Source organism: Equus przewalskii, chromosome 6 (genome assembly GCF_037783145.1).
Source record: "Equus przewalskii isolate Varuska chromosome 6, EquPr2, whole genome shotgun sequence".
Lineage (NCBI taxonomy): Eukaryota > Metazoa > Chordata > Mammalia > Perissodactyla > Equidae > Equus > Equus przewalskii.
The window spans coordinates 2,317,456-2,329,019 of NC_091836.1; the positions used below are offsets into that span (position 1 = coordinate 2,317,456).

Sequence of the window (11,564 nt, forward strand, 5' to 3'; positions counted from 1 at the left end):
GCAGCTCAAGTGTCCGTGGATGGATGATGGATCCACACAGTGTGGTCCATCCAGATGCTGGAATATTACGCAGCCGTGAAAAGGAAGGAGATCCTGACACCTGCTCCAACATGGACGGACCTGGAGGACGTGATGCTCAGTGACATGAGCCAGACACAGAGGGACACACACTGTGTGGTCCACTCACAGGAGGTCCCCAGAGGAGCCACATCCACAGAGACAGAAAGTGGATGGGGGGCCAGGGGCTGGGGGAGGGGTGGGAGTCAGTGTTTCATGGGGACAGAGCTTCAGTTTGGGGAGATGGAAAGTTCTGGAGACGGATGGAGGGGATGGTGGCACAACCGTGTGAATGTGCTTCATGCCACTGAGCTGCTCACTTAAAAATGATTAAGACGGTCAATCTTATATTATGTGCATTTTACCACAATTAAAAACAATTTTTAAAATGTAGTATGATAAAAAAAAAAAAAAAAACCTCTCCTTAAATAATTGGTCACCAGAAATAAAGGCCACGCAGGACAGACAGGATAAATGCCTGATTCTGGCCTTTTATTTAGCAGTTTTCAGAAGGATGAGTTGGTTCCCCAGTATCCATGAAAGAGAACCAAAGAGAGTTTCCCTTTCAGGTCACTGAGCTCATGGGTGTGAAGGTTTGACGTGTATCCATACACAGCGGGTCGTTTCCGTTCTTTATGCCCACGCTGTTCCGTCTTTGGCCAGTGGAAACCTCTCTGGGTTGGCTCCTTAGTCCCTTTGATGTGACCCCAGTGACCTTAAGAGCTCAGAGTTCCGCACAGCGAGATGCTTCCAGTTAGGAAATCCTGATTTTCTTCACTCATCTTTTTATTTTGAAAAGATTTCAAACCTCCAGAAGTTGCAAAGCCATGACAATGATGCCCCCTATACCCTTCACTGAGGTCAGAGGTCAGTGCATTTCCTGCTCAGAGCCTGTTTTGTTAATAAAGTTTTATTGGCACACGGCCCTGCCCACTATTTACACATCGTCCTGGCAGCAGAGTTGAGGAGATGCAACAGAGACTGTCCGGCCCTCAAAGCCGAAAATATTGACCCTTTGGCCCTTTGCAAAAAAAAATTCCCCACCCGTGAGATGGATCCACCTGTGATTAACCTTTTGCTTTATATTTCTCAATAAACGTAATCTAAAAGTATACAATATTTTCTATAGAGAATATATGCGTTCTTATTCTTTTTAACTTTTCTAAATAATTTGAGAGTAAGTTGGAGACCTCATGCACCTTTGCTCCAGACCAGAGGGCGTCGATACAATAATATTATCTAATACACAGTCCGTGTGAAATTGTCACCGGTGGTCCCAATATCGTCTTTTACTCCAACTTTCCTCTGTTTCTGGAGTCCAGTTGGGACCACTCATTGCATTTCGTGTCATGCATCTTGGGTCTCCTTCCATCCGAGACAGTCTTGGGCTTTCTCCATCTGTCATGACCTTTCATGACCTTGACCCTTTCGAAGGGTACAGGCCAGTTATTCTGTGGGATGTCCCCCAGTGTGGGTTTGTCGGTGGTTCCCACGATCAGGTGCAGGTTATACACTGTGGGCGGGAATATTTTGGAAGCGGTGTGTCCTTCTCGGGGCGCCATGTCAGGAGGCCCAGGGTGCCTGTTTAGCGCATTGATGGGGATGTTTAATTGGATGGCTCGGTTACAGTGACATTCACGAGCTTTCTCGAGTCACTCGTTTTTCTCTTTGTGACGGACGAGTAACCTGCAGGAGGATACTTTGAGATTATGTAAATATCCTGCTCCCCAGCGAACTCAATAATTTTAGCATCCGTTGTCGATTCCTGCCTGGATTCGTGAATGCCGCGATGGTTACAAAATGTCGGGGTTTCTAGCTCTGTTGTTGAGGAGATGCTGGGTCACGTGGAAAGATCATTCTTTTTTTTTTTTTTTCCAAATTTTTTTATTGTGGTAAAATACGCGTAACGTAAACTTTATCATCTTAACTATTTTAAGCGTATGGCTCAGTGGAGTTAAATATACTCATAATGTTGTGCAGTCGTCACCGCCATCCATCTCCAGAACTCTTTTCATCTTGTAAAATTGAAACTGGCCCCTGTTCAATGCTAACTCCCCTCCCCCAGCACCCCCGCCACCGTCTACTTTCTGTCTCTATGATTTTCAGATTATTCATTGTTGTTTTTTTCTTTTTGCTGAGGAAGATTAGCCCTGAGCTAACATTTGCTGCCAGTCCTTTTCTTTTTGCTGAGGAAGACTGGCCCTGAGCTCACATCCGTGCCCATCTTCCTCTACTTTATACGTGGGATGCCTACCACAGCATGGCTTGACAAGCGGTGCCATGTTCGCACCCGGGATCCGAACCAGGGAACCCCAGGCCGCCGAAGCGGAACGTGCGCACTTAACTGCTGCACCACCAGGCTGGCCCCTAGATTTTTGTTTGAGTCCCGAGTCCACGCGGATACTTTCCATCCTGTTCCATCGCCACGGTTCTTTCCTGCATTCTCCCATTGCATGTTTGCATCTTCTTTCTCCCCCAGTGAGGACTTGGTTCCTGACAATATTGATACACTTGGTACTTTGCTCAAGTCCCAGAACACACACGATAGTTTCAGAATTGCTACACTCATACCACTCCCGAAAACAGATCTACCACCAGAATTCAAATTGTTTTGCAGCTCTTTTTGTCTTTTTGTCTTTTTGAGCGAGTCCTGTGTCCCAAAGTGGCATAAACTAATTCTTTTCTATTTCGGTGTGGTTATATTTTTCATTGGAAATACAGTTCAGTTTGTCTGTTTTCTATGTTCCATCTTAAAGCTTTTTTTCCTCCATCCTTGATTTAATTTTATTGTTGAATATAGGAAGCATTAACAGAGCTTGAAAACTATACTGAGAGGAATATAGAGGGTGTCATCCTCTCCTCTTTTCAATTTCAATCCCACCCACCCCTCGTGGGAAACCTATTTCATTGGTTCCTGGTTTATCTGCTCCTGTGTTTCATTTCCGAAACCAAGAAGATATGTGTATATTTTATTCTCCTTTCTTACACAAAAGGTAGCACATTACATAGACTCTTTTGTACTTTTCCCCTCACTTACCAGTGTGTCCTGGAAATCACTCCATTCCATTCACAGGAGTCATCTCCATTCTTTTTCCTGGCTGCATAGTACTCCGCTCTGGGAGACAGCAGAATTCATCAGCCTCTCTCCTGTGTGTAGGCATTTGGGTTGCTTCTAATATTTGCATTTTCAAATAACAACGAATAACCCTCATGCACTCTTGGGTATGGGTAGAGCTGTGTCTTCAGGGCAGATTTCGGGGGGGGTTGCTCTTCTGTAGCATGTGGATAAATGAGATTAAATAAGGCAGAATGCACAAGTGGCCGTACGCCTAGGTGGCAAGTAACTCAAGGCCAAGGTCATTGTCAGACAGCTTGGCTTTGGTAGTCAAACTCTATGTTCTCAAAGCATTTTACTTTAGTCCTGAATTTGCTCTCGGAGCCCAGGGTCAGGGGCTCAGCCAGGTCAGGGGTCAGAGTTGGGGTCAGCCTATGGTCATAGATTCAACCAAGGTCAGGGTTCAGTCTGGGATCAGGGCTCAGTCCAGGATCAGGACTCAGTCTAGGATCAGGGCTCAGTCCAAGATCAGGGCTCAGCCTGGGATCAGAGCTCAGTCCAGGATCAGGGATCAGTCCAGCATCACAGCTCAGCCTGGCCTCAGGACTCAGGCCAGCATCAGGGCTCAGCCTGAGATCAGGGCTCAGTCCAGGATCAGGGCTCAGCCTGGGATTAGGGCTCAGTCCAGGATCAGGCTCAACCTGAGATCAGGGCTCTGTCTAGAGTCCAGACTCAGCCTGGGATCAGGGTTCAGTCCAGGATCAGGGCTCAGCCTTGGATTAGGGTTCAGTCCAGAAACAGGGCTCAGCTTTAGATCAGGGCTCAGTCTAGGATCAGAGCTCAGTCCAGGATCAGGACTCAGCCTGGGATCAGGGCTCAGTCCAGTATTGGAGCTCAGCCTGGCATCAGGATTCAGTCCAGAGTCCAGGCTCAGTCCAGTCTCAGGGCTCAGTCCAGGATCAGAGCTCAGCCTGGGATCAGGGCTCAGTCTGTGATCGGAGCTCAGCTTGGGATCAGGGCTCAGCCTGGGGTCAGGGCTCAGTCTGGGGTCCGGGCTCAGCCTCAGAACACACAATGTGTCTCTCCGTGACTGTGCCGGTCGGGTGGTGCCTTGTGAGGTGGAGACTGAGGCTGGGTTGTCCTGCTGTGCGGGGTGGCACCTGGCTGAGGCTTGGCTGCTTGTCCCCCACCAGCAGCCTCACACCCCAGCTGCCCTCACAGCTGCCTCACAGCCCCTCCTCCCACAGCCTCACCCCTCAGATCCGTTTCTGCTCGGTCACCTCCAGTGACAAGAAGCTGCCACCTCCCCAGCAGCACTTGCTCTGAGCGTCCCTGCCACTGTCCCGTGCCTGCAGCTGGACAGTGACGAAGGGAGGGTGCTGGTCAGAGCCACTGCCCCCTGCTGCCCTCAACTCCCATCTCCTGCCCACCCCCACCTCCATGGAGAGACCGGAGCCCCTGGGGGGACCCCAGTGCCCATTATGGGATGTCTGCCCCTCCCGCCCCAGACCTCAGGGCAGCTCCAGTCCACGCACCCCCACCACTTCCTCTCCCCCACCTGGTGCCCAGACCTCGGTCCTCAACCGTCTCAGCTTGAGGCAGCCTGAGCCCGGGGAGGACGGACATGGGATGGGGGCGTGGGCTTCCCCTTTTCCTGGGAGCCCCATCCCCTCCTGATGTTAGAGGCTGCCTGGGTCGGGGTCCCCAGCTCTGCTCCTTGCAGGGCCAGCCCCAGGGGCCGGAGAGGCGACTGAAGGCCCTGGTGAGGACGGTCCTGGCTGAGACCCGGACGTGTGCTGTCCACTTCCCGCCATGGGTTCTCTGGGGGGACCCGGAGCAGCTGGTGCCACCCGCTCCAGGCCTCAGTTTCTCCCTCTATGGACAGGTATACTGCAGGTCAGTCCTGGCCCTGTCTTCCATACCACCGATGAGGTAGCCATCGGTGCTCATGTGTGTGCAGTCACGCAACAAGCATTTATTAAGCACCTACTGTGTACCAGGCAGGCTCGGAGCAGTTGGGGAGACGGTGATGGAACAGCGGGGTGCTGGAGGGGGTGGCTCCAGCTGGGGAAGGGGGAGTCGCCCAGCCTGGAAGGAGAGGCAGGTGCCGTGGGGGGTCCATCTCCCCTCCCCTCTGGGGCCCCCACCCCGCTGTCAGCTTTCGAGGACCGGAAGGGGGCAGAGACGGGGTCTCGAAGCCGAGCGTGCGTGCTTGCGTGCGGCGCCCTCCGGCAGCTGGGGTGGGAGCCGGCCGACCGTTGGCTGCTCCGCCCCTGCCTGGCCGCACCCCCACCCTGGGGGTACCTTGAGCATAACAGGAAATTTCAAACAACAGGAAACCAAGAGAGGGCAAGGCAGCGGCTCCACCCTGCCCGGGGGCCAGCCACCCCGGGGCCTCAGTCTGCCCCGGGGGACCGCCATGAATGCCACGGGGTCCCTGGCCGAGGCCCCCGAGTCCTGCCAGCAGCTGGCGGCCAGCGGGCACAGCCGACTCATCCTCCTGCACTACAATCACTCGGGCCGGCTGGCGGGGCGGCCGGGGCCCGAGGACGGGGGCCTGGGGGTCCTTCGCGGGCTCTTCGTGGCCATGAGCTGCCTGGTGGTGCTGGAGAACCTGCTGGTGCTGGTGGCCATCGTGACCCACATGCGGTCCCGCCGCTGGGTTTACTACTGCCTGGTCAACATCACGCTGAGTGACCTGCTCACCGGCGTGGCCTACCTGGCCAACGTCCTGTTCTCGGGGGCGCACACCTTCCGCCTGGCGCCCGCCCACTGGTTCCTGCGGGAGGGCGTGCTGTTCATGGCGCTGGCCGCCTCCACCTTCAGCCTGCTCTTCACCGCCGGCGAACGCTTCGCCACCATGGTGCGCCCGGTGGCGGAGAGTGGGGCCACCAAGAAGGGCCGTGTCTGCGGCTTCATCGGGCTGTGCTGGCTGCTGGCGGGGCTGCTGGGGCTGCTGCCCCTGCTCGGCTGGAACTGCGTGTGCGCCTTCCAGCGCTGCTCCAGCCTCCTCCCGCTCTACTCCAAGGCCTACATCCTCTTCTGCGTGGTCATCTTTGCCTTCATCCTGGCCACCATCACGCTGCTTTACGGGGCGATCTTCCGGCTCGTGAGGGCCAACGGGCAGAAGGCCGCGCGCGCCCCGGCCCGCCGCAAGGCCCACCGGCTGCTCAAGACGGTGCTCATGATCCTGGTGGCCTTCGTGGTGTGCTGGGGCCCCCTCTTCGGCCTGCTGCTGGCCGACATCTTCGGCTCCAACGTCTGGGCGCAGGAGTACCTGCGGGGCATGGATTGGATCCTGGCGCTCGCCGTGCTCAACTCGGCCGTCAACCCGCTCATCTACTCCTTCCGCAGCCGCGAGGTGTGCCGGGCCGTGGTGGCCTTCCTGTGCTGCGGCTGCCTCCGGCTGGGCCTGCGGGGGCCCGGCGACTGCCTGGCCCAGGCGGCCGAGGCGCACTCCGGGGCCTCCACCACCGACAGCTCGCTGAGGCCCAGAGACAGCTTTCGGGGTTCCCGGTCGCACAGCTTTCGGATGCGCGAGCCCCTGTCCAGCGTCTCCAGCGTGCGGAGCGGCTGAGCCACAGCAGTGGGGGGGGGGCCCACGGTCCGGCCGCCGGGGCGTGCCCGGGGCTCAGCTGCAGAGAGGGTGGCCCAGGACGGGTGAGCCGCGGGCCTGAGGGGCGCGCAGGGGTGCAGCAGGCGGGCCCGGATGGAGAGGAGGGGACAGAGCCGTCAGACAAGGCCCTGCGGACGCCACGGAAAGTCCTAGGAACTGGAGGTGACTCTTCAGTGGGACAGAGGGCGCCCCGGAGTGGGGGTGCGTGAGTTCCTGTACGTGCCTGGCTCCTGTGTGATTCTAAGGCAGCCCCAGCCCCTCTCTGGGCCTCAGTGGGGCTCTCAGCCTGCAAGGGGCTGGCTGTGGGGTCGACGCCCTGGGAACATGGAAGTTCCGTGACGGTCCGTGATGTCACAGCCTCCCTCTTGTTCTCGCGTGCGCCCGGGCGTGACGGCACGGGGCTGTGGGTCTGCCGGCCGCATGCACGGAGGTGTGCCCGTGCCCAGGGAGGGGCCAGGGCTCTGTGTGCTATGGGGGCTGTGGTCGTGAGGGCGAGTGTGTGTGCGTGAGAGAGCGAGGCGGCGAGCAGGACGGGTCGTGCTCGGGAGCGTGTGCTGGCGTGTCCACGCGTGCACAGCATCTCCCATCTGAGGGCGTGTGTCACCCGACCGCTCTGCTGAAAAGAGTGTGTGTGAGTTTCGAGACCGCCGGGCGGGGGCCCCTGGTGACAGTTGACACCAGCCCCATCCCGCTCACTTCCCCTTTCCCTGCCCTCGCTGTCACCTCTGGCCCCGAGGCCTCCTTCCCCCTGGGCTCTGGCCTCTGCGTCTTTTGGGGGGCCCCGTCGGGGGGGCCAGCAGAGGGATGGCCGCCTGGCTCTCCTGGCCTCGGGGAGCCCCGCCTGTTCCTCTGGAAGGCCCTTGAGCACGCTGCCTCACTGTCCCCATCTGCAAAAGGGGCTGAGGTCAGAGGGCACCCACGGCAGGAGGTCGCGGGCCACGCTCAGCGCTGCTGGTGATGGACACGTCCTGCACCGTCGCCGTCCGCTACAGGAGCCCACGTGGCCACGGAGCGCTTGCTGAGCGGCCCGTGCGCGACCGAAGAACTGAACTTTGAATGGTATTTAATTTGAATTCGTTGGCATTTAAATAGCCCCCGGGGACTATGGGACAGCGCGGGTGGACCCTCGACACGCGGCCACCTTCTGCTGGTTGAACGTCCTCTTGCCGTCCTCCGAGGGCCACGCCAGTGCTCGCGGCTTTTCGGCTCCGTCTGGCCGAGCTCCCTGGAGCGCCCTGCCTGATGGCGCGGGACGGCCCTGCTCTGTGCCTCTGTTTCCCTCCACACCACGGGGGACGCGGTGACGGACATTGCGGCAGCCACGAGCCACGTGTGGCTACTGAAAATGAATTAAAATGAAATGAAATGTCAAAATGCGGCTTCTCGGGGTCTCCATTGGCTGGAGCTGCCGGGTCCCGGGCGGCAGGCTGGGCGGCTTGAGCGACAGAAATGGGTCGTCTCGCGGTCTGGAGGCTGGGGGTCCCGGATCCAGGGGTCGGCGGGGCTGGGTCCTGCGGAGGCCAGGGGTCGGGAGGAGTCTGTCCCCTGCGCTCGGAGATTCTGGGGGTCCTGGCCATCCCTGGCGGTCCTTGGCTGTGGATGCATCGCCCCATCTTATCTCCACCTTCACGGTGGCTTCTCCCTGTGCGCACGTCTGTGTCCAAATGTCCCCTTTTGATAAGGACGCCGTATTCCAGTGTGACAACTGATGACATCTGTAACCAGCCTGTTTCCTAATAAGGTCCCCGTCTGAGGTCCTGGGACTTAGGGCTTCAACATATAAATTTGAGAGAGAGCACAGTTCAGCCCGTGACAGTCACACTCGCCACAGGTCAAGCGCTCAGGAGTGACACGTGGCTCGAGGCTACTGTTTTGGGCCGTGTCGATGCGGGACATTGCCATTAGCACGTATCCGGTTGCCCCACTGCTCATATTTTCCTGACTCCCATTCCCCGTGTGTTTATCTGGGATGGTGACAGGAGGGGGGTGGGGGAGGTCTTGGTGGAATTAGGGGTGCGTGGAGCCTGGGCCACCCCAAAGCTCTAGCCTGCCTTCTGGGCCTGTGTGAGCTGCCCTGGTCGGTCCCTGCGCCCCGCGGAGCATCATATGCTTTGTTTTGACTGAGTGGAACGCATTTACTTCTCCCTCCTACCACAGGGCCTTTGCACCAGCCTTTTTGTCCCCACCAAGGCCGCCTGCCTGGCACATGCCTACCCTCATTCTTTATTTGCCTACTGCCTGTCCATCCTGTTGGTCTCAGCTTGAGCATTGCCTCCTCCAGGAAGTCCCCTCTGATTTCGCCTCCTCCTGAGGCCTCCTCCGGGCTCCCATGGCTGCCTGTGTGTCCCCATCACAGCTCCGATCACCCCTGGTCATGAGCCCAGCTCCTCCTCTGGACTGTGAGCTCCAGTGGTGGCGACTGTGGCCATGTCCGGGTCACCGCTGTGTCCCCAGCACCCAGCACACAGCAGGTGCTCAGTGACCTGGGGCTCTGGGAGAATTGGAGCCAGCAGCCTGCCTTCCGCGGAGCCCTGAAACCTCCTCCTCTCCTTCTTCCCCAGCCCAGCCCTCCTCCCTGACTGGACGACCCCAAGAATCCCGACTTCTGCTCATCAGGTGGCCCGGGGGTCTGTCACCTGTTATGGTTCCCCAGCTCTGCACACGCCAGGGCCTCAGCCTGCTCACCTGTCACACGAGGCTACTGACAGCCCCGTCTTCCTGGGATGTCGATAAGGAGAGGCCTATAAAGGGCCGCAAACTATTGCGGGTTTGTTTTAAAATGAATAATAATAACAAGACTTATATATCACTCGGTGCCTGGTGTTGTTCTAATCGCCTTTGTATTAACTCCTTTAATTGCCACAGTACCTCCAGGAGGCAGATACCACCATCAACTCTATTTAACAGATGCAGAAATGGAGGCCCAGAGAGGTTAGGAGACTTACCCAAGGTCACACAGCCGGGAAACGGCAGGGCTGGGATTCAAACCTGGGGTTCTTGATCCCTGCCTGTTACTGCCTCTCTGAGGAATGAACAAACAAGCAGAGGACTAAGCGAATGAATGAATGAATAAATGAATAAAAGAATACTAGTTCCTTCCCTCGTTGGAAAACTCAGAACGAGCGTTCCAGTTCATTCTTTGGGCCACCTGCGGTTTCACTTCCGCGAAGCAGATCAGTTAAATCTCCCCATTTTGCAGAAGGGAAAACCAGCGCTCAGGCGAGGACGCGACGTGGGCAGATCCAGGGTCGAGGCCTCGCCATCTGGGCCCAGGTGAGGCCCGGCTGCTGGCCGGCCTCCGGGCGAGCGTGTGTGTACCCGGAGCCCGGCCCGGGGAGGGGCAGATGGAAGAAGCCGGGAAGGCCCGTTTGCTGACCGAGCACACGTGGGCCCAAACGAGTTCTCGTCCCTTTTCCCGCCCTGCCAGGCCACTCCTGACTCCTCGGCCCTCCTAGGACCCCCTGGAGGGGCCTGGGGGTGGCCGGAAGCAGGGGACTCAGCTGGGATGGGTGGGCTGGTCTGTTGGGGCTTTCATGACTCATTCATTCACTCAAGCACCACGTGCCGGGCTCTGTTCTGGGCACACACACAACCCGGGGTGCCTGCTGTCATTAAGGTCCCCCTCTGCTGGGGTGACAGACACCTCCCTGAGGAATGTCCAGCATCATTTCAGTAAGGAGTTCGCGGTGCAGAAAGGTGTGGGGACAGCATTCGCGGGAACAGCCGAGGCGACAGCCCTGAGGCTGCACGAGCTGGGTGCATTCTCGTAACACCCACACTTATAGAGTGCTTACTGTATGCCTTCCTCTTTGCAAGCAAGTTTATGTAGATTATCTTCTTGAATTCCTACACACCCCCGGGAGGAGGGGGAGAGCATTTAATTATTTATCATCATATTTGGCGGCTGAGGAAACCGAGGCTCAGAGAGGGGAAGCGACTTGCCCGAGGTCACACAGCTGGGAAGGGGAGGAGCCGGGATTTGAACCCATTGCTGTCGCCACCTGTCACTCGGGACGGAAGCGAGGCCCCAAGTCCTCAGGCAACCGTGTTGAAGCCTGGGATGTCAACTCGCTGGGGGCCAGGGCTGCAGTGCTCTGCACCCTGTGGCCTCAGTCTCCCCATCTGTACGCAGGGATGTGAGTTACTGATGCTCCTCAGGACTCCTGGCCCTGAGACAGTAGGCTCTTAGGATTGCCAGGTTAGAAAATACAAATTTGGGACACCTAGTAGAATCTGAATTTCTGGTGGATAGCGAATAATGTTTTACTATGAATATGCCCCAAATATGAATAAGCACGAGTGTAAGTATTTTTTACTGTGTCCCAAATATGAATAAGCATAAGTATAAATAGTTTTTTACCACGAGGATACTCTAAATATGAATAAGCATGAGTGTAAATAGTTATATGCCAACCCCTGTGGGAAAACCAGGGTCCAGACTACAAATCCCATAATCCATTGCGTCATCCCTTTAGGAAGCTTCTATCGTGATTTTTTTACTCTCATTCATTCATCCAAAAATTATATGGACCACCCACGGTATGTCAGGTCGTGTGTTAGGTTCTGGGGATACATCAATGCACAAAGCCGACAAAAGCCTTTGCCCTCATGGAGTTTAACATCTCCGTTCCTTCGGAGTTTTAAAAGATTTTTCTCAGACTTCACCCAGGAAGACTACAGCTCCCATGACCCCTTATGCTTGCTCGAAAGGACTACAATTCCCAGGAGACCTAGCGCACCAAGGCCAGCCCCTCTCTTCCTTCATTTCCAACTTCCTTCCGGGTCGCAAGGTCACCCACATCTCGCCTCCTCCCTCGCCTCACAACAAAGACAGAG

General features: G+C 56.6%; 1 protein-coding gene across 1 annotated transcript; it reads left to right on the forward strand.

Moving 5' to 3' along the window:
- Positions 1-5,061: 5,061 nt before the first annotated feature.
- S1PR4 (sphingosine-1-phosphate receptor 4) lies at positions 5,062-9,537 on the forward strand. The gene has a single exon (XM_008510931.2). The coding sequence runs from the start codon at positions 5,142-5,144 to the stop codon at positions 6,687-6,689; it is 1,548 nt and encodes a 515-aa protein (XP_008509153.2). The 5' UTR covers positions 5,062-5,141; the 3' UTR covers positions 6,690-9,537.
- Positions 9,538-11,564: the final 2,027 nt, after the last annotated feature.

Coding starts and splice junctions, on each gene's coding strand:
- S1PR4 (XM_008510931.2), top strand. CDS start 5,142: ATGGAACAGCGGGGTGCTGGAGGGGGTGGCTCCAGCTGGGGAAGGGGG.